Below are 23867 nucleotides of genomic sequence, written 5' to 3'. Positions count from 1 at the left end.
TGTACGCCCTATGTCCTGAAGAGGTTAAGTACCAAAGATCCCAAAGGCTTATTTTAAAAATGGGGGCTGATACTGGGATGCAAAGAGGTTTCAACCCTCACTCGTAAAGGCCTGTCGGCCCTATATGGAGCAGTAGTGAACGAGAATTGGAGAGAAACCCACATTAAAATACTACACCATGCAATTTATGCTTTTGACCTCCCTATCTCTCCTGCAAAGTCAGATAGGCTAATAGCGTGTCAAAGGTGTGCAACGCTACGCTCTGATTTATGTCATGGTCTATGGGGCTGCTCAGAATTGAGAGGTTTCTGGGCACAAGTGGAACACATACTGAATAAAATCTGCAGATTTCAAGGAGCTATGCCACCATCCCTAGCCATTTTACATGCAGAGGAGGATATGGATAATCAGGGAGATGGAGGTAAGAGCTTCCTCCTATAGGTCATAAGCTATTAATGATCGCCAAAAGGTGTCGGCACAATGGTTGAAACCAGACATTCCTGCCATAGATGCGGTAATGGGACAACTCAGGAATACTTTTCATTTAGAATGGCTTGAGTCTCTCAAACAGATTGAGACACTGGGGAAGAAATTATTCCATGCATGGAAACCGTTTATCCTAGAATATGTCCGCTATTCGGAATACCAAAGGGTGATGGGACCCTTCCAGCTTTCATCTTGGTACTTGATAGAGGATCTGAATTCCGCTATTGAGATCCGTCACAGGATCTCAGTAGCGGAAGAAAACGCTTCAGTTTTGTCCCCATTCATTGTCAATGGGGACAAAACTGAAATGCATTCCGTTCTGTTTGGTTGCGTCTCTATCGCAGACAGAAAAACGCTGCTATAGAAGACATAATGCAACCGTATCCATTCATGACGGATGCATGTGGTTGTATTATTATAACGGAAGGGTTTTTGCAGATCCATGACGGATCCGTAAAAAACGCTAATGTGAAAGTAGCCTTAAGCATCTAATATGTGCTCACGGCGATAATGTGATTATACACTGTTTCAATAACCATATTTGGGGGATTTGAGAGGAGAGGGTTAGGCACAAGGAGAGACTGCAAAGGGAATAATCTTTCGGGGAGGGGTTTTGGGTTGGGAAAGTAAATTTATATGGGATCATTTCCTGTTGTCTAGAATTGTTATATCCATTTGATTTTCACACTTTTTCTTGATTACTGGAATACTGTATTAATATAATGCTGTACACTTGGAAACAAAAATAATAAAATAAATGTTTAAAATACAAACTATTTTTTTTAAAATGAGCTTTTCTATCCTTTTGTTCCTAGGCCTTTCTGGTGCTGGAAAGACCACAGTCAGCATGGCACTGGAGGAGTATTTGGTGTGTCATGGCATTCCTTGCTATACTTTAGATGGAGACAACATTCGTCATGGGCTCAGTAAAAATCTTGGCTTCACCCAGGAAGACAGAGAAGAAAATATCCGCCGCATTGCAGAAGTTGCCAAGCTCTTTGCTGATGCTGGCCTTGTGTGCATTGCTAGTTTTATATCCCCGTATACCAAGGTAAATGTCTTAACGATTTAGGATCTGCTTGCTTGCGTCTCATTCTTAAATGCCGGACCAAAAGTACACATCCTGTCCATGAAGTGATGTAAATAGCCACGTTTCTTAGGTCAGCAGATTTCAGGCACTGATAATGACAAAAAGGTGTAAGATCTAACAATATATTGGGTGCTAACCAATTGGTAGATCTGTTTTTAAATTTCTTTCTTGTATATTTTTGCACACATCATTTTAAAAAATAGAAGATATATAACAATTCCACCATCTGTAGCTGCATATTAGATGTCGGTCAGCCAGAAATGGTTTGTGTCGTAAGTTGAGGAGCAAAGCCAGCACAAACTATCATAGAACACACCACAACTACATGATATGCACTTTAAGCGCTGTTTTTGGTATACTGACGCCCTTCTTTAGGCCAATATGGCTGTGAGGAGTGTTTTGGAGGCAAATGCTGTTTCTGCTTCTTGACTACAACATTAGGACCTGTGGTAGAAGTCTTCTGTGATACCTGCATCAATAGATCAGTGAGATGTGATGTTGTCTACCCTGGAGATTGAGATTTTTTTCCCTTTGCTGGTTTGTACAAGTGCATGTTTTCGCCCTGTATATTTGCTGAGTGAATCAGTTTTTCCTGGTGAGATCGAAGAGCTTTGCTATGTGTTCTGAGCCAGTAAAATATCCCACCCACTGCTCTCTTCTTCTTCTCTTAGTTGTGTTTCACTGACACATTGAACATAGAACTGCAGCTGCATCCCCCTCCTCGATTTTCTAGATATCTTCTGCTGCAGGGTCTGTATGGTAACAAACAAAATGGTCCCAGTAGACTATAAGGCTTCACTGTCATCATATTTTAAGGGAACAGGTCTTCAATTTTATGCTGCCTCCTATGAGGGCAGCATAAAATAGTGACAGACATGCTACTTTCAATGGTATCTCACTCATGAGCTAAAGCCAAGTGGTTGCTGAGATCCATATGTATAGTCATGGCTGTTTGAGAAGAGTCAGTTATTCATGAGCTCCTGCTCTCCCCACTCATCTTGTGATTGCCAATTGTCTCCTCCGGAGAAAACTAAGGAGAAAATTGCCAATCATTGGCCGGTGGGTGGATGCAGCAGGAGCTCCTGGAGAACCATTAGGTGCCTTCAGAAGTTGAACAATTTTTAAAATCTGCACCATAAAGACATGTTAGCCTATGGGGATGAAAAGTGTCAATACCCGAACGCAAGTAAAGTTTTGTTGCGGATTTCCTGTTGATGAATGTCTCCATTCATTCCATTGGAGATGTAATCTGCACAGAAATCTGCAACATTATTCCCACACAATCTGCAACAAAACCGCAACTTTGAAAAACCAGCGCCTGTGGATCTTGTTGCAGAAAATTGCGCGACGAGTAAAGGCACCCTAACTCTTCCCAGGCAGCTGTGACACTTTTCCAGGTCTGGGATGCCATGATTATAAAGCTGGTTCTTAGCAACCACTTACTTTTAGCTCATGAATAACACGCTGCTTAAAAAGGACCAGTGTGTTAATACTGAGCATCGGTACAGGAAGGAGGAGACGATTGGACCACGGCACAGCCAGGGAGAAGGAGATGCCCACTGAGAAACCCTGGCGTCTCCTCCTCCCTGTTCCGATGAGTGAAAACTGTTGGGGGGCATGTGAGGGGTTTGAAAAAAAGAACAAGGATGGCAGCATCATTGGAGGGTACTTAATTAAACAAAACAAAAATCCTCGAAAGGTCCTCTTTAATTCAGTGTCTGTTCTTGGTTCTGGTCAAGCCCTTTCAGTGAAACCGTGCAAACACTACAACCAGTGTCAGTTGCACAGGGTAAAGGCTTGGGAATCTTGAAAAACAAATGTAAGCTTGCATTGCATTACTGAGGTTTTTGGACAATTTGTGATATTTTACCATTGTGGGTTTAACAAGTGTTCTTTTTTTTTTGTCACAAAAAATTACATTTCAAAGCTTTACATCTCTTTCCATGTTTATCGTTAAACAACAAAGGAAAGGAGGATTTACCTTTTTTTTTTTTTACAACTCTAAAGGTCTGTCTGGTATTTATAAAGCCGACAATACCCTATTAACTCTCTTGCTTGTTTTGGCCTTATCCAGGATCGTAACAATGCCCGGCAAATTCACGAGGCCGCTAGTTTGCCGTTTTATGAAGTGTTTGTGGATGCCCCTTTGTATGTCTGTGAACAGCGAGATGTCAAAGGTCTATATAAAATGGCAAGGGCTGGGGAAATCAAAGGTAAAGCTTCATCTGGAAATCTTTTGACTCCACATTTCACTGCAAGGATGTGATGGTATAAATACCTCCACTACGAACTCTAGAAATGGTCGTCTAAATAAAAGACCAGGCCGTGTTTCATGAAAGAAAACGTTTTCTTGTATTTCTTTTATAAACCAAGATGATGAAATGAGCTACATATCATACATACAACTGCACACTGTATCGAGTTTATGCAGAAACTTTTCTGGTTAGTGTGATTCACGCATTATTTTGAAGGTCTTTGGTACCTGTAATAACCACATGCCCCCCATAAACAATACACCCCTATGGATAAAACATATCATGTGTTCATTTAAAATTTGCATAGACATATAAGCTACGCAATTCTGAAGGCTTTAGTATAGCTGAAATCTAAAGGTATTCATGGATTGGTATCCGTACTGAGCTTGTAGACCACACACTGTACAGTAATCTGATGTAATAAAAAGTAACTGCTCCACCCCAATATAGGAGGTCTGATAATTTGTTAGGGGTGCGTCTATAGACAAAAAATATACCTCATTTACAATCTTCAGATAAAAATGTAAGCAACCTACAAAGAAAATGGAACCTTCACCATGTTTGCTTCTACTTGGTGAACAAGCAACAGAAATCACAGGACAGAGCGTTAAAGGGGTATTCCCATCTCGGACATTGGTGGCATATCGCTAGTATATGCTACTGATGTCAGGTGACTTGGCTATTTCCGAAACTGCCAGAACTGTGAATGAAGAGGTGGGTGTGCATACGCGATGCACTGTCTGTTTACTTACCTGTATATGGGACTGCCAAAAATAGCTGAGCACGCTCACTTAACTATTATCAGAACTGCCATAGAAGTGAACGGAGAGCATGATGAACCAGAGGTGGGACCCACACCTATCTGACATTGGTGGCCTATCTTAGTGAGATGGGAAAACCCATTTAAGCCTTGATCGCCATTCTAAGGCTGTGAATGCGAACACTTATCATAGTGTAACGTTGTCTTGCAATAGACAACATACTTCATGATCTAATTCTCATAAAATGTAACGTGCATAGCAAAGCAAAACAAAACTTCCAGGACTTCTAGACCCGGGAGGGTTTCGAGAATGCTTATCCTCTTTCTCTGCATTCTCTTCTAGGTTTTACTGGGATTGATGCTGAATATGAGAAGCCTGAAGCACCGGAGCTGGTCTTAAAAACAGATTCTTGTGATGTGAATGACTGCATCCAACAAGTTGTCGAGCTGTTGCAAGAAATGGTAAGTACTGATCATCTAGCATCGCCTCCCAAGTACTCCTGTGCTAGTTTATTTTATTTTTAATTTTATATACACTTGTCATATTTGCATTGTTTGGTTTACAAGTGAATTTGAATGCATGGACGTATAAATCGCATTTAACAAACTCGGGCATGTACAACCTGACGCACCTAACCTATACCCTGAAAGTGGCGTCTTTGAAGAATTACGTGATAGAGAACAACGTTGCGTTTTTATGTTCTTGCAGCAGCAGAATCCTCTCGTGGATAAATAACTACTTTGCCTGTATTGGACTACATTACAGCTATAAATGCCGGTAATTTCTATAGGTAACCCCTTGATTACATATATTAGATATACTGTACGTCAGCACATGTGCAGCAGGCAAGAGTCCATTTACATGGGCCAATACACTGAGCAGTGGTTGGAAAGGAAGGTTCACATGATTGTGTGCATTTACATGTCGCACGCACCGCTGCAGTATGGGGGTGAACGATCCTTACTTGTTCATTGTTTGTCAGCAACATGTTCCTTTATGTACAGGGTAACGTGCTGCCAAAAAACATCTATTTTAATTTAATAAATGATTGGATCATCCAGCATGACCTAAAGCCACACATTTACACGGCCTAAATATCGGTAACAAGCATTCGTACAGACATTTGTTCCTAAACATTGGCGTTATCATCTACTTGTGTGTTGTTGTTTTTTGTTTTTTAATGTGATTTTGTGATATTACAATTGTAATGACCCGAGGAATAAAATTATCCTGATACTTTTACTGCTCAGTATGCAGCAGAAAAAAAAAAACATTTCTTTTTTGCATCCCCTCAATTTTTTTTTATAAAACAATAATAAATTATATACATCCCAAAATGGTGTGATTGAAAGCTACAACTTGTCCGCAAGAAACAAGCCCTCATACAGCAGCGTCAATGGGAAAACAAAGTGCAGTATTTTTTGCTTTATAAGACTCACTTTTTCCCCCAAAAGTGGGGGAAAAAAGTGACTGTGTCTTAGAAAGCGAATCCGTAAAAATTCAAGCAGGCCAGCAGTATTGCAGGGTTGCAGAAGCTTTTGATTAGCCTGCTCCTGCAATTTAAGTGTGGGGCGGAAGACAGCAGTTAAAGGATAACTGTCACACTTGGACCCTAATTTCAATTTTCATATATGTAGTTACTAATAACATGATATTCCAGAATCTGTTACTATTAGACTGACTTGCCCCATATTTAATTCAGCCCCCTTATTTGATTCAGCCCTTAGCAACCAGTCTGCATAAAACTGCAATTTCACTATTCAGTTAAGATGGCCACCACTGCCCTCACCCTGAGGCTAATCCCGCCTGCCCTCACTAGCCAGTAACAATAGCCCCCAAAAGTGTCAGTAACCAGAGCCCTCACCCTAAAGGGTTAATCTCCTGCAGCACAAAGGGGTCCTCTTACCACATGTTGCTTTCATTTATACACTGAGCAGACGGCAGATCTCCCTTCCCTGCTCTGCGCTGCTTCGACTCTGCATTGTCCCAGTCTGCTGAGTGAGGGAGCATCTGCCAAGTGCAGGGACAGGGAGAAGTGCACACAGCCCAGGCACTGTTATCAGCTGCTGGGGAGGACCTGGCTTTAATCATTTACTTACAGTCCCTGGCTGTCTGTAATCTGACCCTGCACGCTGCGTGCTTCTGCATCCTCCGCCCTTCAACACATAGACGGACCATGCCTAGCAACCTGATTTTAAGCACAGGTAAAAGTAGGCAGTACAGGGAACAAAACTGTGGAATTAAGGGGTAATTGAGTACACAGTGAAAAGTTGAAATAGGGCCACCAAGGAGATATTAATCACCACAATCCAATACTCCAAAAAAAAAAAAAAGATGACCGTTATACTTTAAGCATTCATTGAAGCTGAATGCCGCCAGCCCGCACGTCCATAGTACGCAGCTGCTGCTGCCTAGGTCCGCTCCATAGAAGAGTAAGGGGGAGGAGAGCAGTTCTTCTCCGCTGCACTGCTGCCCGCATGTACTGCTGATTGGTGGTGTGCGCCAGCGGGAACTGCCGCCTTCACCAATAAGCTTACCTCCTCCCTCCAGTCTGACCATGCGCGCCGTTGCCATAGACCACCAATGGAACTGCTGAGAGATAGGAGGGAGGAAGAAGTTGTAGTGACCTCCGTCCCCCTGTTCTATCCCCTATCACCTAAAGTGCCTGATAAGTGACATCTCAGGGGCTGACCTAAAAATTAACTGTGTTAAGTAGGACTATAACCCCGCCTCATCCATAAGAATGCACCCATGTTATAGTTAAATTTAATATAAACATGTCAATTACATTACAGTCTCTAGACAGTATTAATATTAAATATGACTACAACCCCCCTCATTCTGTTTTGGCGGCTCGGATGAGGACCCATTCATTACAATGGAGCCGCGAAAGATGCGGACAGCACTCCGTGTGCTGTCCGCATCCGTGGCTCTGTTCCGCGGCCCTGCAAAAAAAATATATAACATGTCCTATTCTTGTCCGCGATTTGCGGACAAGAATAGGCATTTATATTGCCGGCGCACGTTCTATTCCGCAAATTGCGGAAGGCAACACGGGTGCCTTGCGTTTTTTGCGGACCGCAAAAAACAGCACGGTCGTGTGCACGAGGCCTTAGGAATACACTAATGTACTGAAATAGATGCATTCTTATGGATGAGGAGGGTTATAGTCATTTTTATATAAACACAGGCCGATTACATTATAGTCTCTGGACAGTGCTAATACTAAATGTGACTATAACTCTCCTCATCTTTAAGAATACACCAATGTACTGCAGTACACGGGTGTATTCTACAGGATAAGGGGGGGTTATATTCACATAACAGTGCGTCATCCAAAGATCTCCCAAATATCCTCATAAGTGTGTCATCCATAGATCCCCCATAACAGTGTAAACTATTATTGTTATTTTAATAAATATTTCAGCACACCTTTTGGTACAAAATCTTTTTTTCCTATTTTCCGCCTCTAAAACCTAAGGGCATCTTATAAAGCGAAAAATACGGTAGTTATGGCTCCTGAAATAGGGGACAAAGTGCTTGGTATTTAACAGTTCAGGACCATACACTATTTACCGTATTTTTCGCCGTATAAGACGCACTTTTTCTTCCCCCAAAATGGGGGAGAAATGCCCCTGCGTCTTATACGGCGAATGCGGTCAGTTTTACATCGCTGGCAGCGATGTAAAGAGAGCGAGGACTCGGGGAGGGACTGGGAGGAGGAGCTGGGGCCGGCAATAGCGGCGGGGCGGTGCAGTCACTGTACTAAAGGCCCGCCCCGCCGCTCTGGTGTACTAATAAAATGTCATATTCAATGAATGGTTATTAAATATGCCCCTTTATGCCTAATAGTACCTTAAATCCTAAGCTTATCCGTACAATGCAGGCCGGGCGGGCGGCAGCGTAACTCCCTGATGTCACGTGCCTGCGCCGCCTACTTTATGAATGAAGCAGGCGGCGCAGGCAAGTGACGTCAGTGAGTGACGCGCCGCGCCGGCCGCCCGGCCTGCCGGCATTGTACTGAAGCGCTTAGGATTTAAGGTACTTTTAGGAATAAAGAGGCATATTTAATGACTATTAATTGAATAAGACATATTATATTAGTATACAGGAGCGGCGGGGGATCTGTGGATGGCACAGTTATGGGCTGGGAGGGTCTGTGGATGACACATGTATAACAGTGCCATCCACAGATCCCCCCCCTGTAACAGTGCCAGCCACAGATCCCCCTGTAACAGTGAAAGCCACAGATCCCCCCATAACAGTGTCTGTCATCCACAGTTCCCCCCATAACAGTGTCTGTCATCCACAGTTCCCCCCATAACAGTGTCCGTCATCCACAGATCCCCCCCATAACAGTGTCAGTCATCCACAGATCCCCCCATAACAGTGTCCGTCATCTACAGATCCCCCCCATAACAGTGTCCGTCATCCACAGATCCCCCCATAACAGTGTCCGTCATCCACAGATCCCCCCATAACAGTGTCCGTCATCCACAGATCCCCAGTAATAGTGCCATCCACAGACCACCTAGTTCCAAACCCACAGCACACCTTTTGGTTAAAAATATTTTTTTTCTTATTTTCCTCCCCAAAAACCTAGGTGCGTCTTATACGCCGGTGCGTCTTATACGGCGAAAAATACGGTAACCTTTTTTCACGTGCATTATAACGGTTATAATTTTTTTTGGTGTGTGTGTCTGCTAGCAACACAATTTTTTTATTTTGTTTTTCAACAGGAGCTTAGATTTCTATAAATATCATTTCTATACATATAACATATATGCATTTTTTGAATCTTTAGGCTTATAAAGTTGAAGTAATACAAAAAAAAATGATTTTGTAATATGTAATACGCTTAAGCTAACCTTTATTTGCATTCATCATTGTCCACCATAAATTTTGATATTACATGATTTTGCACTAGGAAATTTATTTATATTTTTTTTTTTGGGGGGGGGGGGGGACTTTTTAAGAACTATTTTATTTTTTAAAGACCATTGAAAAGACAATTGGGGGACTTTCTTCTTTTATTTACACTAAGCAGATTCTGACCCAGTGGCAACAAGCATCCTGATTAGTTGCAGGGGATGATTACATATGCAACTGCTTTTCTCCCTCCCTTATTAGTGAAATAAACATAGCCCCCCCCGATACTATAAATGGTAAGGGGTGTTGATGAAGAAAACTCCTGTATTCCCCCAACTTGGTTCACTGAATGCCAGGCAGGGGTAGGCTATGATTTTTCGTCACGCCACTTGCGGCTTATCTGTAAGGTCATAGGGCTACTTTCTAACTGCACGCTGTAAGAATTGACATGTAATTTCTCAAAACCTACTGCTTTTTAACATAGAAGTGACAAAACAATGAAATCTGCATGCCTGTGTTTACTTTGTGCTCCCCCTAGAGAGAGCAGCATACCGGACCTGACAGTGTTTCTGTACTCTACTGTAGAACCGCTGCATGCAGATCCAGAGTCAACCCCCTCCACCCATAGAAGTGTTCTTTATTCACACTGAAGTTGAATCTGACAGCAAAAAAATTGTGGGCGCTCCATCAAATGCCATATCTCTGTAATATAGAGACTTAATAAGGCACCATACAGCATTACACAAAGAGCACTTATACCTCTGCTATGTACACCATGCCTAAATCATACGTTCTGTGACTAGAGACATTGAAAATGACTGCACAACACTACTGTACCACCGGGTCTACAAGCACCCTCTCTGACGAGTGAGGTCCAAGGTGGTGGGTTCTACTTTGTGATCCCTGTATTTGTCAGAAATTGGCGTACTGTTTTTTGATCAGCAAGGAGAGCCCTGTAAAACAAAATCTCACCACACATTATAGTCAGTGCAAGGACTTGGCAAACCTTAGTTCCTAAGCTTTAATGTGGATATGTAGATCCATAAAGCTTCCTCTGCTGCAAATAATTGATGAACCATAAAACCGTCAGTTGAATTCTCTTGCACCTCATCACCAGATGGATAGTAAAGGCCAGAAGAATCTGATTCTGTCCTTTTTAGCCCCATTTTCTGGTACATGTGTAAAGTAACTGCTGTTCTGTTCTAAGTTTAAAAAAGGTTCATGTTAAAATTATCAAATGTTAACAAAATTTGGCTTTCAAAGCACTTTTGAAGTTTTAAATGCACCTTAAAAACACATGGTAAGGGTCGGGAGGTAGTTCACAGATGTTTTCTGTACTGTACGTGAGAGGTTGCATTGAAATGTGAACACAGTTCAGTTATCAAATATATATATATATATATATATATATATATATATATATATATATTTATTACAAAGAGAGAGCAGCAGCACTTGTAGATGAAGCCGGGTGCAAAATCCTCTGACCTTAGGCTGTTCGGTCAAAATAATTGTAGATACCTCAAAGAAGAGGCAGCACTCCAGGATAAAGTGAAAAACGACCCGCTTTATTTCCTCTGAAAATTGTCTGAGATCTCACCATGTATGTAAAACTGTGATCTTGACCCATGAGATATATATAATGAACTCACATATGACTATGGAAATTTTTAATGTAATTCACGTTTTTATACATTATTGATTATGTTATTGCTAATCACCCTGTTAATTGACTCACTAAGCATTGTGGGTATAAATGTAGATGTTGTGACACCAATTGTTATGCTTGAGAAAGACTGCAATGAGCAGTTGAAACGTTGCACAGGGGAAATAAAGCGGGTCGTTTTTCACTTTTTTCCTGGAGTGCTGCCTCTTATTTGAGAGATAGAGATAGAGAGAGAGATATATATATATATATATATATATATAAAATTAGTGGCATACATAGAGACGTAAAGGCCCCATAGCTAGGATCAAACCAGGCCCCCCCACATAAAAGAAGGGTTGCCGGCTAAACCCCTTTCAATGATCTTTTGGACCATTTTTTTCCACTGCCTCATTTGCTAAAAGTTGTTCCTTTAGAACAGGCATTCTAGAACTGCGGCCCTCCAGCTGTTGTAAAACTACAACTCCCACAATGCCCTGCTGTAGGCTGATACCTGTAGGCTGTTCGGGCATGATGGGAGTTTTAGTTTTGCAACAGCTGGAGGGCCGCATTTTGAGGATGCCTGCTTTAGAAGGTAGAGTCCTGACCAAGTTTTCACCCTCAGTAGAAGAGGGGGTGATCTCAAATGAGCCCCCTCTTGCCCTGGGTCCCATAGCAGTCACAAGTTAGAAGTTAGGGATATTTGGCTTGTGGGTGAAATTTCAGGATGAACCTAAAATGCACTCTAACCTTTTATAGGTGAAATTGACGTGCACTTCTGTAAACTTTTGAATGCACATGTCCAACTGTTCAATGTTTCAGTACGTTTTGCACAACTTGCTGTTCTTTAACAAGGAGTTTAACGGCAAAATTCACAAGTGTTTGATCCATGAATTGCCCAATAAATTTCCTGGTTCAATTAGAATTGGTATTTGAACATTCCTCCTCATCATGCTGTTCTTATTTTGACATCATGAGACCAAGAAGGCACCTAACAATTGATCAACAGTACCTTGCCATTGCGAGGCTTCAAGCAGGATATTCTCAGACGGCCCCTGAGCTTAGAGTGTCAGTGTCCTCAGTAGGTTTAAAAAAAAAAAATGGAAGAGTCCCAGAAAGGAATAGATGTAGACTTCTTTTGGCCACATCCCACACTAATGACTGCTTCCTGGTAAACAATGCCCTGTGGGACCGGATGATTAATGCCACACAACTCCAGACACATTTAAGGGAGGTGAGAGACACCCATGTGTCACGTCAGACCTGCAAGGGTACCTGATCAGACCACCAGGTACAGGCGTGATCGTCTCGCATGGGCCAGGGAACATCTACTCTGGACGAGGGACCAGTGGGCCTCCGTGCTGTTCACTGATGAAAGTCGATTCTTGCCGAGCAGAATTGATTATGTTGGCGAGGTAAAGGAGAGCACTATGCGTCAGCCACTTTTGTCACTAGACGAGCCGTTGATGGTAGTGGGGTTACAGAGTGGGCAGGTGTGTAAAGTCAATACAGAGCTGTCCGACACTTTGTGAATGGTACCGTGACAAGCCCATACTACTTGGATAACTTAATTAATCCAGTCATTGTGCCTCTGCATGAACAAGACAGGCCCAATTTAATTTTCATGGATGGCAATGCGCCATCTCATTGAGGTCACATCATTAGGGAACGGCTGCTGGAGACTGGGGTACCTGAAATGCAGAGGCTTGCTTTTTTTCCAGACCTGAATCCCATTGAAAGCCTAACAGATCAGCTGAGTTGCCGTGGAGAGGCTCGTAACTCTGTACCCCAGAACCTCAATGACATGAGGGCCGCCCTTCAAGAAGAGTGGGATGCCATGCCTCAGCAGACAATAAGTCGCCTTGTGAACAGCATGAGGTGGTGTTGTCAAGCTGTAATTGATGCTCAAGGCCACATGACAAGTTATTGAGAAATTTACATTTTTGCTGACACTGTTGCTGGCTTTTGTTTCGATAAATTGTTTGAGATGAGGATATCGCCACTGTAGCGTGAACTTTTTATGTTTTCCATAAATCTCACCTGAAAGCCAAATATCCCTAACTTTTTGTGAGTAGTGTATATATTTAATATTATTTTTCAGAGGGGACATTGGGGGGTTGTTCATGCTGGCCCTAAGTAGTATAAAAATTGCTAAATGATAAAATGCAATCAAACTGTCGTAAATTTCACATATGTGACAACAGGTCACGGTGAGACAAATGTCAAGCTCTTTTCTGTAGGTGCAGATCTCTGCTTGTCCACTAGGTGTCATAGTCAAGCTGCGTTTCGTTACTTTGGAAAGTAATAGAAACTCAGGTTTCCATTTTCTGGTAACTATTTTCATAAGTTAAAACCTAATTTAAGAATCTGTAGAGTAGAACATTGCTTAATTTCTCTGGATTACTGTTTTTTAAATTAAGGATGTAAATGGGATGTATGGGAGACTTACAAATCATGACAAAAGCAGGGGTTCCTGCTGGTCTCTGTTGCTGTACTGCAGCAACCTACCTGTGCACCACCACACAGCCCACAAGTACTTGTAATATCATCATTGCAAGGCAGTAATGGGTAGTATTAGAGGGGGATCCCTGCATAACAGCTCCACTTGACCAAATTAGTGCACAGGTTACAGGCATTTTCATTCTCAGTGGGGTTACAGTGGTCAGACCTCATTGACCAGTAAGAGGTGGTATATCATAGTGATATGCCATCAATACCGTTAAAGGGCATCTGTCATCAGTTTTGTACGTATGAAACTGGCTGACCTGTTCCATGTGCACTTGGCAAATGAAGGCATCTGTGTTGGTCCAATGTTCATATGTGTCTGTATTGCTGAGAAACCTAAAACTGTCCTCCTGTGTAACCTTCACTCCTGCGGATAGTCAAGTTAGCTCTCTCAGACAAGGCTCAGCAGCCGCTCTGCTTTCCTACACGTATATACTGTATGTCATGTCACTGTATATAATGTCTTTGTATAATGGTGTTAAGGTGGTCCTGACAATATAATCTTTGTCTTCCTCCCAGGTGGGCCCCTTCTGAGGTTGTGCCCCAAAGCAGCTGCTGCTCTTGCTTTCATTATAGTGCTGCCCCTGGGAAACACCCCTGTTGCTCCTAGAGGCTCATTTGCATATATGAAAACATAATTTTTCTTAATAATATGCACATACAAACATGGGACCAACACAGATGCCTTCAGCTGCCAAGTGTACATGGAACAGGTCAGCCGGTTTCATAGGTGCTAATCTGCTGACAGATGCCCTTTAAGTCCACACTGATGACACAAAACTATGTAATTATGTAGCTATTTTACAGAAACGCCTAGATAAGCTGGCAGTTTCAGCCAAAATGTGTAATAAAAAACAATATGGATAAATACAAAGCAGTGCACCTAGACCACTATATGCCAGTGTGATACAGCTGTGAATAACAGTGCAAGAGAAGGACTCTGTAATACTGGTTAGAGGTAAAGGTCTGATCCAGTTGTATTACTGCTCCTCTGGAAATACCTTGTTAAAACTTTAATGACCACCAATGCACTTTTTTATGACTGTCCTTAAGGGCTTGTATTCGACACCACCGTCTTATATACCCGTAGAATGTGTCCCATGCTGCCCTATCCCAGGTAAGCAGCTGTCAGTTGACAACTATGCTCCTGTTCCGACAGCTGGGATTGGAGGTACCTTCAATTCCATCATTTTAACAGGTTAATTGCCATGGTTAATAGTAACCAGTTGAATTAGCAAATGGGATCTGTCTTTTGTTCAACATGACCGTATACATTTAGCGGTCTGCAAGCTACAGATACACTGGCCGTGTGCATGCCGCAAGTTTCTCAGTCTCTTCACTAGAACTGTCTTTTTTTTGTCCACATAATGAACAAGAAGAATAGGACATGTTCTATAATCTACAGAATAGCTATGTAGACAGAAAACGCACTGATGATATTTGTGCGCTGTCCCCATTTTTTTGTGGGCCCATAGAAGTGACTGGGTCCATGTGCAGTCTGCAAACAATGCATACTAGATGCGAAACAAAACTACGGTTGGTTTGTGTGAGGCCATGTTATGTTTTATTAGTTCGGTAGAGGAATTTACCGACCACTGACCCCACCCCCACCTCCGGCTCCTTTTTCTACAAAGGGAAAAGTGTGTAGCTTCTGCCTGTAAATGATTACGTTATCCCATTGTGTTGGTTAATTGTATCACAGGTGGGTGTTTTTTGCATGTGATTGGTTTATGTAAGAAACGGTTTCAGTCTTCCACAAGGTCCCCCATGGGAGTGTCCCTTGCTGGAAGACCTGCATAAAAGGCTGACATGTTGCCCCATTAAAGGTTCCTGTTGTACCCTTCATGAAATCTGGGCTCCCATTTGGGTAACTATCTACTGGCTGGGGGAGGAACTACTTGGAAGCTGCATTCGTCCAGAACTATTCCTATCCACAACCGAACTGCAACTATAATCCTTGAGGATCAGCAGTTTGTGAGGAATAGGCAAACAAGGTACTACAACTACCAGCGTTCATAACAGTATGTTTAGGTATCTTACTGATGTCATATGCTTTTCAAGGTTAACTTTTTTTACTTGACTGGAGAACATTACTCATATAACAGTATATTTGCAGCTTAAAAGGGTTCCCTGTTTCGTGAAGAAACACAGGGCATCCACTTGCAATAAAGTGATCATTACTTACCTGGCAGATCCCACACCGCCATTTTGGTTCTCCCACCAGGATCTGTTGGCCCAGCAGTCACATTAAGTTTGGTGCACTGCTGAGGCCAGGACTGTTGTCCACGTGACGTCACCATGGCTGAGAGGAATCCGCCTGGTAAGTTATGATCACCCCTTTGTTGCATGAGGATCCCCTGTGTTGTCCAGTTTCCTCCCAAATCCGGACATCCCTAAATGATAGTAAAATTCTGGGTAGAAAAATGCTAAAATAGTGCTGGCGCTGTATGAACCATAGTGCAAATATATATAGTAGGGAACATTATATTTGGGGGAAAAAAGGTTAAATTGTTTATATATTGCATGACTGATGAATTGTGCTAAAGGCTGCAGCATAGATGAGGTGGACCAGATAGTTGCTGATCAGCTCTGTGGGAGATGTAGTTCATCAGCAGCTGTACTGTGGAAGGTGGCCCATCCCTGTGCTAAAGGCCGTTACAGTCCTTCTCAGAGATGATCCGCAGATCAAGCCTGCTCTATATCAAAGAACAGCAAGCTCGCTACAAAGAGCTTGTTCTCCTCGGCAGCGTTTGATGTATGGTGGTGGAGCAGTGTTGTATCTCATCCCTTGTACTAATCATTTTCAGTTTCCAATTACAAGCAGCGCATTTGGCCGGCTCAGGGGTATACATCACTGGTGCCGGGGCGTGTTTGCTTTCTTTTATGACAACAATTTCCATCCTTTCATGTCTAATATCTATTCTCCGCTAAAACAACACTTGTATTTTTCTAACCAGAGGAATACTGTGATTGACTTCCCTAATCACTGTGAATCACTTTCTAATGTAGTTGTTTCCTCAGCTGTCTGGTGTGGAAGTCTATGCACATTTGAAGGGATATCACCTCTAAAATACCCAGTAAGACTTTTAAGGCTGCATTCGCACTATTGTCACTGCCAGCACACCTGGTCAGAGGTTACCAGTGAATAGTACTCTATAAAAAACATGTTTTTTAGATTGTGTGTGTTTTATTGTAACCTTGAAAATCATGTATTATAATTAGGGATGAGTGAACTTGTGTTTCAAGTTCGGCGTACAAGGCTTGGGTTATCTGAGAATCCTGTTATGGATTCTGCTACCATGGACCATAAGTTATGGTCTTTGGTTCTTTTGGTTGTTCCCTGGACTTCCGATCCTGGTACGTTAACTTCTGCATGAATGAGGTAGAGTGTGCCGCTGCAGCCAATGACTGGTCTCAGTAGTGACGTTGTGACCCAGCAGTGGCTTGCTTCTTGAGAACATCACCACTGAGGTCAGCCATTGGCTCCAGCAGGGCATGTACATAAACTGACATAAGGGAACCCGAAGTCCAGTGGTGACAGCTCATGAGCCTCAGAGCCAGAACAGAGCAGTAGGGAAACGGTAAGTATAGATTTCTATACAGACACTGCTGAGTGGAGGAATAAAATAGAAAATAAAAATGCACAACCCCTTTAACTTTCAGCCGAGGAGAATTGTTTTCTTTGTGAAGGCATCTGGCTGCCTTTTCCTTACTTTATGTTGTACATACTAAACCTCTCCAGGATGGTGCAGAATCTCCAGTGCTAAACTCAGTAGACCCAGAATATTTTCTCAGTCTAGTACATTATGAATTTCCCCTGGAGTCCTCTTCAGGTTCATTGGCCGGGCACCGTAAAAATCTGTGTTCTTCCCATGATCCTAGCCACGGGCTCTGTCCAGAAAATATATTCACCTAAACCCACAGAACACTTCCACTTATTATTTTTTCTTACGAAATCTCAAGAAATATTAAACTCTCGAGCCAGAAAAAAAACACTATGAACTTTTGATATTAAATGTTGTTTTACCTCCCTTTCTTGATAAGTTCAGTGCATCTATTTTACAGCTAAAACACTAATTCAATTCTGGTTTCTTTGCTTGAATAGGATATTGTGCCGGTAGATGCATCTTATGAAGTCAAAGAGCTGTATGTACCAGAGAACAAACTTCAGCTGGCAAAGACAGATGCTGAGACGTTGCCGGCATTGGAAATAAATAAGGTGAATAGAGTTCTGTAGACGTATGATGAATCTGATAAAATGTGTCTGACAACTGCTGGAAAAAGAGAATGGTCAATCCGTTACAGGCTCCCAAATTTATATGCTCCTTAATTGCATTTGTGTTCTGGGGAATCCATTCTTGGGGCTCTTGCTCGAGGAGCTGCATATGTACTCCACCTTTTACCTCTCCATGCTGATCTTCTTCAAACACTTCTTTCCTACCTCGCTCAATAGATATTCCTCAGTTTACTCCCTACTTCTCCCACCCTGGTCCCAATTTTATCCTGTTATATTTTCTTGGATTTTCTTCTCTCTGCATGCTCCTTCTAGTGGATCTTTTGTGTCCCCCAACACAGGACATCTAGATAAATAAAATTATCAGTTTGGGTGTGTCCTGAAAACAACCCCTGTCCGCGCTTTACGAGACAGAATGGAGAGCCACTGTATATGCCTGCCTTCTGTTAAGGTGTTGAAAGGACTCCCTTTCAACTGAATGACCGCCATGTTATACTAAATTTTTCCTGTAGTCGCCCCTTCAGTTGAAATGCTTGTCTGGCCACAGCTTCCAGTTACATAATTTTGATATCTTTGTTGCGTCTGACCTTTTTGTGGATCAATTGTAACGAAGCCTATCCTTTTCCGCAAAATGGACAAGAATAGGACATGTTCTATATGTTTTGGGGGGCGGTGGAACAGACATACGGATGTGGACAGCACACAGTTTTTTGCGAATCCATTCAAATGAATGGGTCCTCATCCTGTCCGCAAAACTGCAGATCGGATGCGTGTGAATGCACCCATACTGGTTTTTTCTGTACTCTTTCCCTTTGAAACTGTCTGCATAGACACATAGCTGTGGTCCACCTGATTAAAATGCTGTTTTGCTTTTGTTGATCGGAGGCTCCGCATCACAGTTTTCTCAATATGCTGATTAGGCCTTTGCTACAATGAGGCCCTCACCATTGCTCTTGTTGCGTCCAATCTCCACTCTTTTCTGTGTCCAGATCCTCCCTAGCTGCTTTCATTGACAGGGCCAGGCAGTGGCAAAGCACTGAGGGAGGGGCTGGCCACAAAAATCGGTGCAGCTGGTGACCCCTCTTTGCACCAAAGGCCTAATTTGCATATTAAGAAAAAGTATAATAAGTTGGAAATGAAGCTTCAGATCAACAAAAGAAAAACAGTGTTTTAATCAGGTGAACCACAGTTATAGTTTGAAAGGGAGGTCTTTGGTCATAGAGTCCCTTACATTTTTGCTCTGTTATTTACAGTACATACAGTAGTAGTGACTGAGTGTAAGTAGCTGTACTTTTAGATTTACATTTAGGTCTAATAAATTGTCCCAAAAATTATATTTCGCCTCTAACTATACCTTATGTGAGAGTAAGGCTACTTTCACACTCGCGTTTGGTGCGGATCCGTCATGGATCCGTTCAGATAATACAACCGTCTGCATCCGTTCAGAACGGATCCGTTTGTATTATCTTTACCATAGCCAAGACGTTTTCTATTGTGCCGAATTGTGTCATAGAAAACGTTTAGCTGAGTTTCGTCAGACTGACACCAAAACACTGCAAGCAGCATTTTGGTGTCCGCGTCCAAAGCGGAATAGAGACTGAACGGAGGCAAACTGATGCATTCTGAGTGGATTTTAGAATGCATTAGGGCAAAATCGATCCGTTTTGGACCGCTTGTGATAGCCCCTTATACCAAAGCCAAAATGCCAGTGTGAAAGTAGCCTTATACTACCAGCAACTGCTGTTGCACATGTTCTGACTGGAGATGCACTAGCCTTAAAGGGGTTCTCCGGGCTCTCTTATATGGATGACCTGTCCTCAGGAGACAGCAACGGTGAGCAGGAAGATAGACTGGAGACTGCACATGCACACTGCGCGCCATCTTCTCATACAGCTGATTGGCAGGGGTGCCAGGTGTTGGACCCCTGCCGATCTGATATTGACGACCTATCCTCAGGGTAGGTCATCAATATTGGAGAGCCCCTTTAACATTGTGTACCTGCTCTTCCATCATGCTTGTGTAAAACGATTTTACAGGTGAAACTCGAAAAATTATAATATCGTGCAAAGTTCTTTTTTTCAGTAATGCAACTTAAAAGGTGAAACTAACATATGAGAGAGACTCATTACATGCAAAGCGAGATATTTCAAGCCTTTGTTTGTTATAATTTGGATGATTATGACTTACAGCTTATGAAACCCCAAAGTCACAATTTTGAGGTCCCCTTTGCTCAGGGGGTATGGATTAATTAGCTGACTACAGTGTGACACATTGAGCCTAGAATATTGAACCTTTTCACAAAATTCAAATTTTAAGTTGCAGTACTGAACTAAATGAAAAACCTTTGCCCGATATTCTAATTTTTCGAGTTTCACCGGTGTATATATACGGTAGATGGATCTGGCTTTGCTTGTCAGACTGTATGATCACAGAATTTCTGCACTTCCTGAGCAGATTAAAAACACATTGAAAAACACCTAGAACTCTTGACATCTGCTTTTTATTCCCCCCCCATTGGGTCATTGCTATATATGATAGACACAAGTGCCAGAAAAATGCAACCTGGGAAGGTTTCAGTGGGCTTTGGTTAAAATATTAGTTTAATGATATTGCAGTATGTAAATAGAAATGTATATATACTTCTTTTTTATTACTTGTTTGAACGCCCTAATAACTACCCTGCAACTCCCATTCTGTAAGTGGAGAACTCCTAGTGGAAACAATGTATCTCTTAATATTATTAGAAAAGAATGTGATTTCCAAATCTATAAAATGCATCTGTATCAAAGGTGTTGCCCTGCAGTGGTCATTTATCAACTATCCATCACAGGAACAGATGTCGCCAGCTCCCCCATTACTTCTCACTGCATGGCTGCTGTGTACGGTATACATACACATACAGTGGTGCCTCTCCGTACACGGTATAGGACAGCGCTGTGTCTGTTAACCCCGTAAACACAGACTAGAGGGGCATGGGGTATGCTGTACTGCTCATCCTTTCAAAGTCAGTAAGAGAGAATGGGCATGGGGGGCTCAAGGACCCTTTTCACTCACAGCTGTGGGGGCCCCTAGCAATCAGACATTTGTCACTTGGTCATTGCAGAGCATTATCTTAAAGGGGTTCTGCACTTTGTTTTAACTGATGATCTATCCTCTGGATAGATCATCAGCATCTGATCTCCGGTGGTCTGACACCCGGGACCCCCGCTGATCAGCTGTTTGAGAAGGCAGTGGCGCTATAGCAGCGCCACGGCCTTCTCACCGTTTACCGCTGGCCGTGTGACGTCACGACTAGTATCAACTAGCGTGGGCGGGGCTAGGCTCTGTTGACTTGAATGGAGATTAGCCCCGCCCACGCTAGTTGATACTAGTCGTGACGTCACTGGGCCGGCGGTAAACGGTGAGAAGGCCGCGCCGCTGCCTTCTCAAACAGCTGATCGGCGGGGGTCCCGGGTGTCTGAACTCCGCCGGTCAGATGCTGATGATCTATCCAGAGGATAGATAATCCGTTAAAACAAAGTACAGAACCCCTTTAAACCCTTTTACTTTTTAATGATGTGTGACAAAGTTTGTGGGATTTTAAAATAAAACCTTCTCAAGTAGGTCAGTTTGTGTGCAGCAATTTGTATCTAAATATCCAGATATTAAATGTCATCATTGTCCTGGTGGCTCATCATTTAATATGTATTTGCTTCACTTACACAGGTTGATATGCAGTGGGTTCAGGTATTGGCAGAAGGCTGGGGAACACCTCTCAATGGCTTTATGAGGGAAAGGGAATACCTACAGTGCCTTCATTTTGATTGTTTGTTGGATGGTAAGCGAATCACCATTTTGTTTCTATTGCCTTTACTTTCACAGAATTCCATTTCATTTAATAGAGAATAGTATAAATAGCAAATTTCCAAATCACTTAATTAAAAAAATATGCCTGCATCCACCTGAATAAGGCCTCTTTCACACGACAGTATGTCCATTTCAGTGTTTTGCGGTCCGTTTTTCACGGATCCGTTGTTCCGTTTTTTGCTTCCGTTGTGGTTCCGTTTCCGTTCCGTTGTTCCGTTCCGTTTTTCCGTATGGCAAATACAGTATACAGTAATTTCATATAAAAAATTGGGCTGGGCATAACATTTTCAATAGATGGTTCCGCAAAAAACGGAACGGATACGGAAGACATACGGATGCATTTCCGTATGCATTCCGTTTTTTTGCGGACCCATAGACTTTAATGGAGCCACGGAACGTGATTTGCGGCCAAATATAGGACATGTTCTATCTTTAAACGGAACGGAAAAACGGAAATACGGAAACGGAATGTACACGGAGTACATTCCGGTTTTTTTGCGGAACCATTGAAATGAATGGTTCCGTATACGGACCGTATACGGACCGCAAAAAACGGCCCGCAAAACGGAAAAAAAAAACGGTCGTGTGAAAGAGGCCTAAGGCTGTGAGGTAATGGCCACTAGGTGTCTCACAGTATTATAATGCTGTATGTTCCTGCCCCACACAGGCTCTACTAAATTGTACTTGCATAATGGTGTCAGTAAATTGCCCTATGTGTCTGATTTATTTTCTGACATAGCCAAATGGCATGATATATATTATTGTTTTTGCTCTCTTTTAGCTAATAGGGTCTGGTTATTCCCAATAATTGGCCTATGTAAAAGGGCCCCAAGGTGAACTATAGCGTTCACAACGGTCACAGTTTGAAGATGGTCTGCATGCAGCAATATAAATGGTTCTAATTATTGATCTGTAAAGTGAGGAGCCATAAATCCTAAAGAGTGAGAATGGCAATATGTTATCTATTCGGAGATTGTTTGATGTTACAATGTGAAAGACCTGAGAGATTACCTGATAGCTGTCTTTTGACATGTTATATGTAATCTGCATGTGTGTCTACAGTCCGTAGTATAAATGAGTTTGCTTACAAATGTGTTTTATGACATTTCCCTGTTTATTAGACAGATATATGGCACCGCACATTGGAATGCCTCTGTGGCGCTGTTTATTTCCTCCCTACATTTAGGTTTATTGAAGGATGTAGGTCTGAGCTTTTTGCAATGAAATATTTGCAATATATTATAATATTAATATATATATATATATATATATATATATATATATATATATATATATAGCAATAGGGAAGAATATTCTCTAAGACTGGTCTTCATTGTATTGTTAGTAAGGTTAAACTTTTTTTTTTATTAGCTCTTTTTTTCCATTTCTTTCAGGGCTCACGCACAAGGGCGTATTAAGGTCCTATACAGCCAACATTTTTTTTTTTTTTTTTTTTTTTTCGGTCTGATTCAATGTACTGTAGATCAGACACAGCATAGTCATGGCAGATCTGGAGGCCTTTATTAGACATCAGCTTCCATGGCAATGCATTGGCACTCTCGTGGGGGCAGAGAATCTCCTGTCCGTCACAGTCACTCTTTACTATTGATAGTTATGATTGGAGTAATCTCTGACCCCTGCCATTACAGCAGGAGAACAGCTTCATTCAGGGATTCACTGAAATGGCAGTCTAGTAAATTAGATTAATTGCATAGCTCTAATCTGATCCATTATTGTCTGAGAGGTGAATGCTGCCTGAGGTGTCTGATGGTGGTTTATCAGTCTTCTTGCATTGAAAGAAACATGTGTTTGAAGGAAAAAGTGGTCAGCTGATGCAGCATTTCACTGACCACCATCTGAGGTGTACTGCTCCATGACATTACATGCTCTTGTCTTTGGACAGGGAGTTACTGACTACTCATGTGTTTAGGCCTAGATGTGTGTTATATGTACTGGCCGATTACATCAGGCCTTCAGTTGGATACACTTTCGGATTGACAATAGTATCATACAGCACTGTTTTTTTTGTTTTCCAGATACTCTATAACTATCTTTTTTTATTTTCATACGCTGCAGATAATATATATTTCTTTCTGTGAAGTTGGCAACAGGATATTTTTACTTCCCACATTTGCTCCATTTTTCTTTTGATTTGTCACATCAAAAGCAGATTGTA

General features: G+C 42.1%; 1 protein-coding gene across 1 annotated transcript in view; it reads left to right on the top strand.

The window, feature by feature from the left end:
* The window catches only part of PAPSS1 (3'-phosphoadenosine 5'-phosphosulfate synthase 1), a 128776-nt gene that overhangs the window by 40459 nt on the left and 64450 nt on the right, over positions 1-23867 (top strand). The window contains exons 3-7 of the mRNA XM_044301101.1: positions 1302-1537; positions 3651-3789; positions 4935-5053; positions 17717-17830; positions 21551-21662. Of these exons, the coding sequence (XP_044157036.1) occupies positions 1302-1537; positions 3651-3789; positions 4935-5053; positions 17717-17830; positions 21551-21662 (720 nt within the window). The remainder of the gene's footprint in view (positions 1-1301; positions 1538-3650; positions 3790-4934; positions 5054-17716; positions 17831-21550; positions 21663-23867) is intronic.

The sequence above is a fragment of the Bufo gargarizans genome, chromosome 1 (genome assembly GCF_014858855.1).
Source record: "Bufo gargarizans isolate SCDJY-AF-19 chromosome 1, ASM1485885v1, whole genome shotgun sequence".
NCBI lineage: Eukaryota > Metazoa > Chordata > Amphibia > Anura > Bufonidae > Bufo > Bufo gargarizans.
This window is presented reverse-complemented; position numbering and strand designations above follow the sequence as displayed.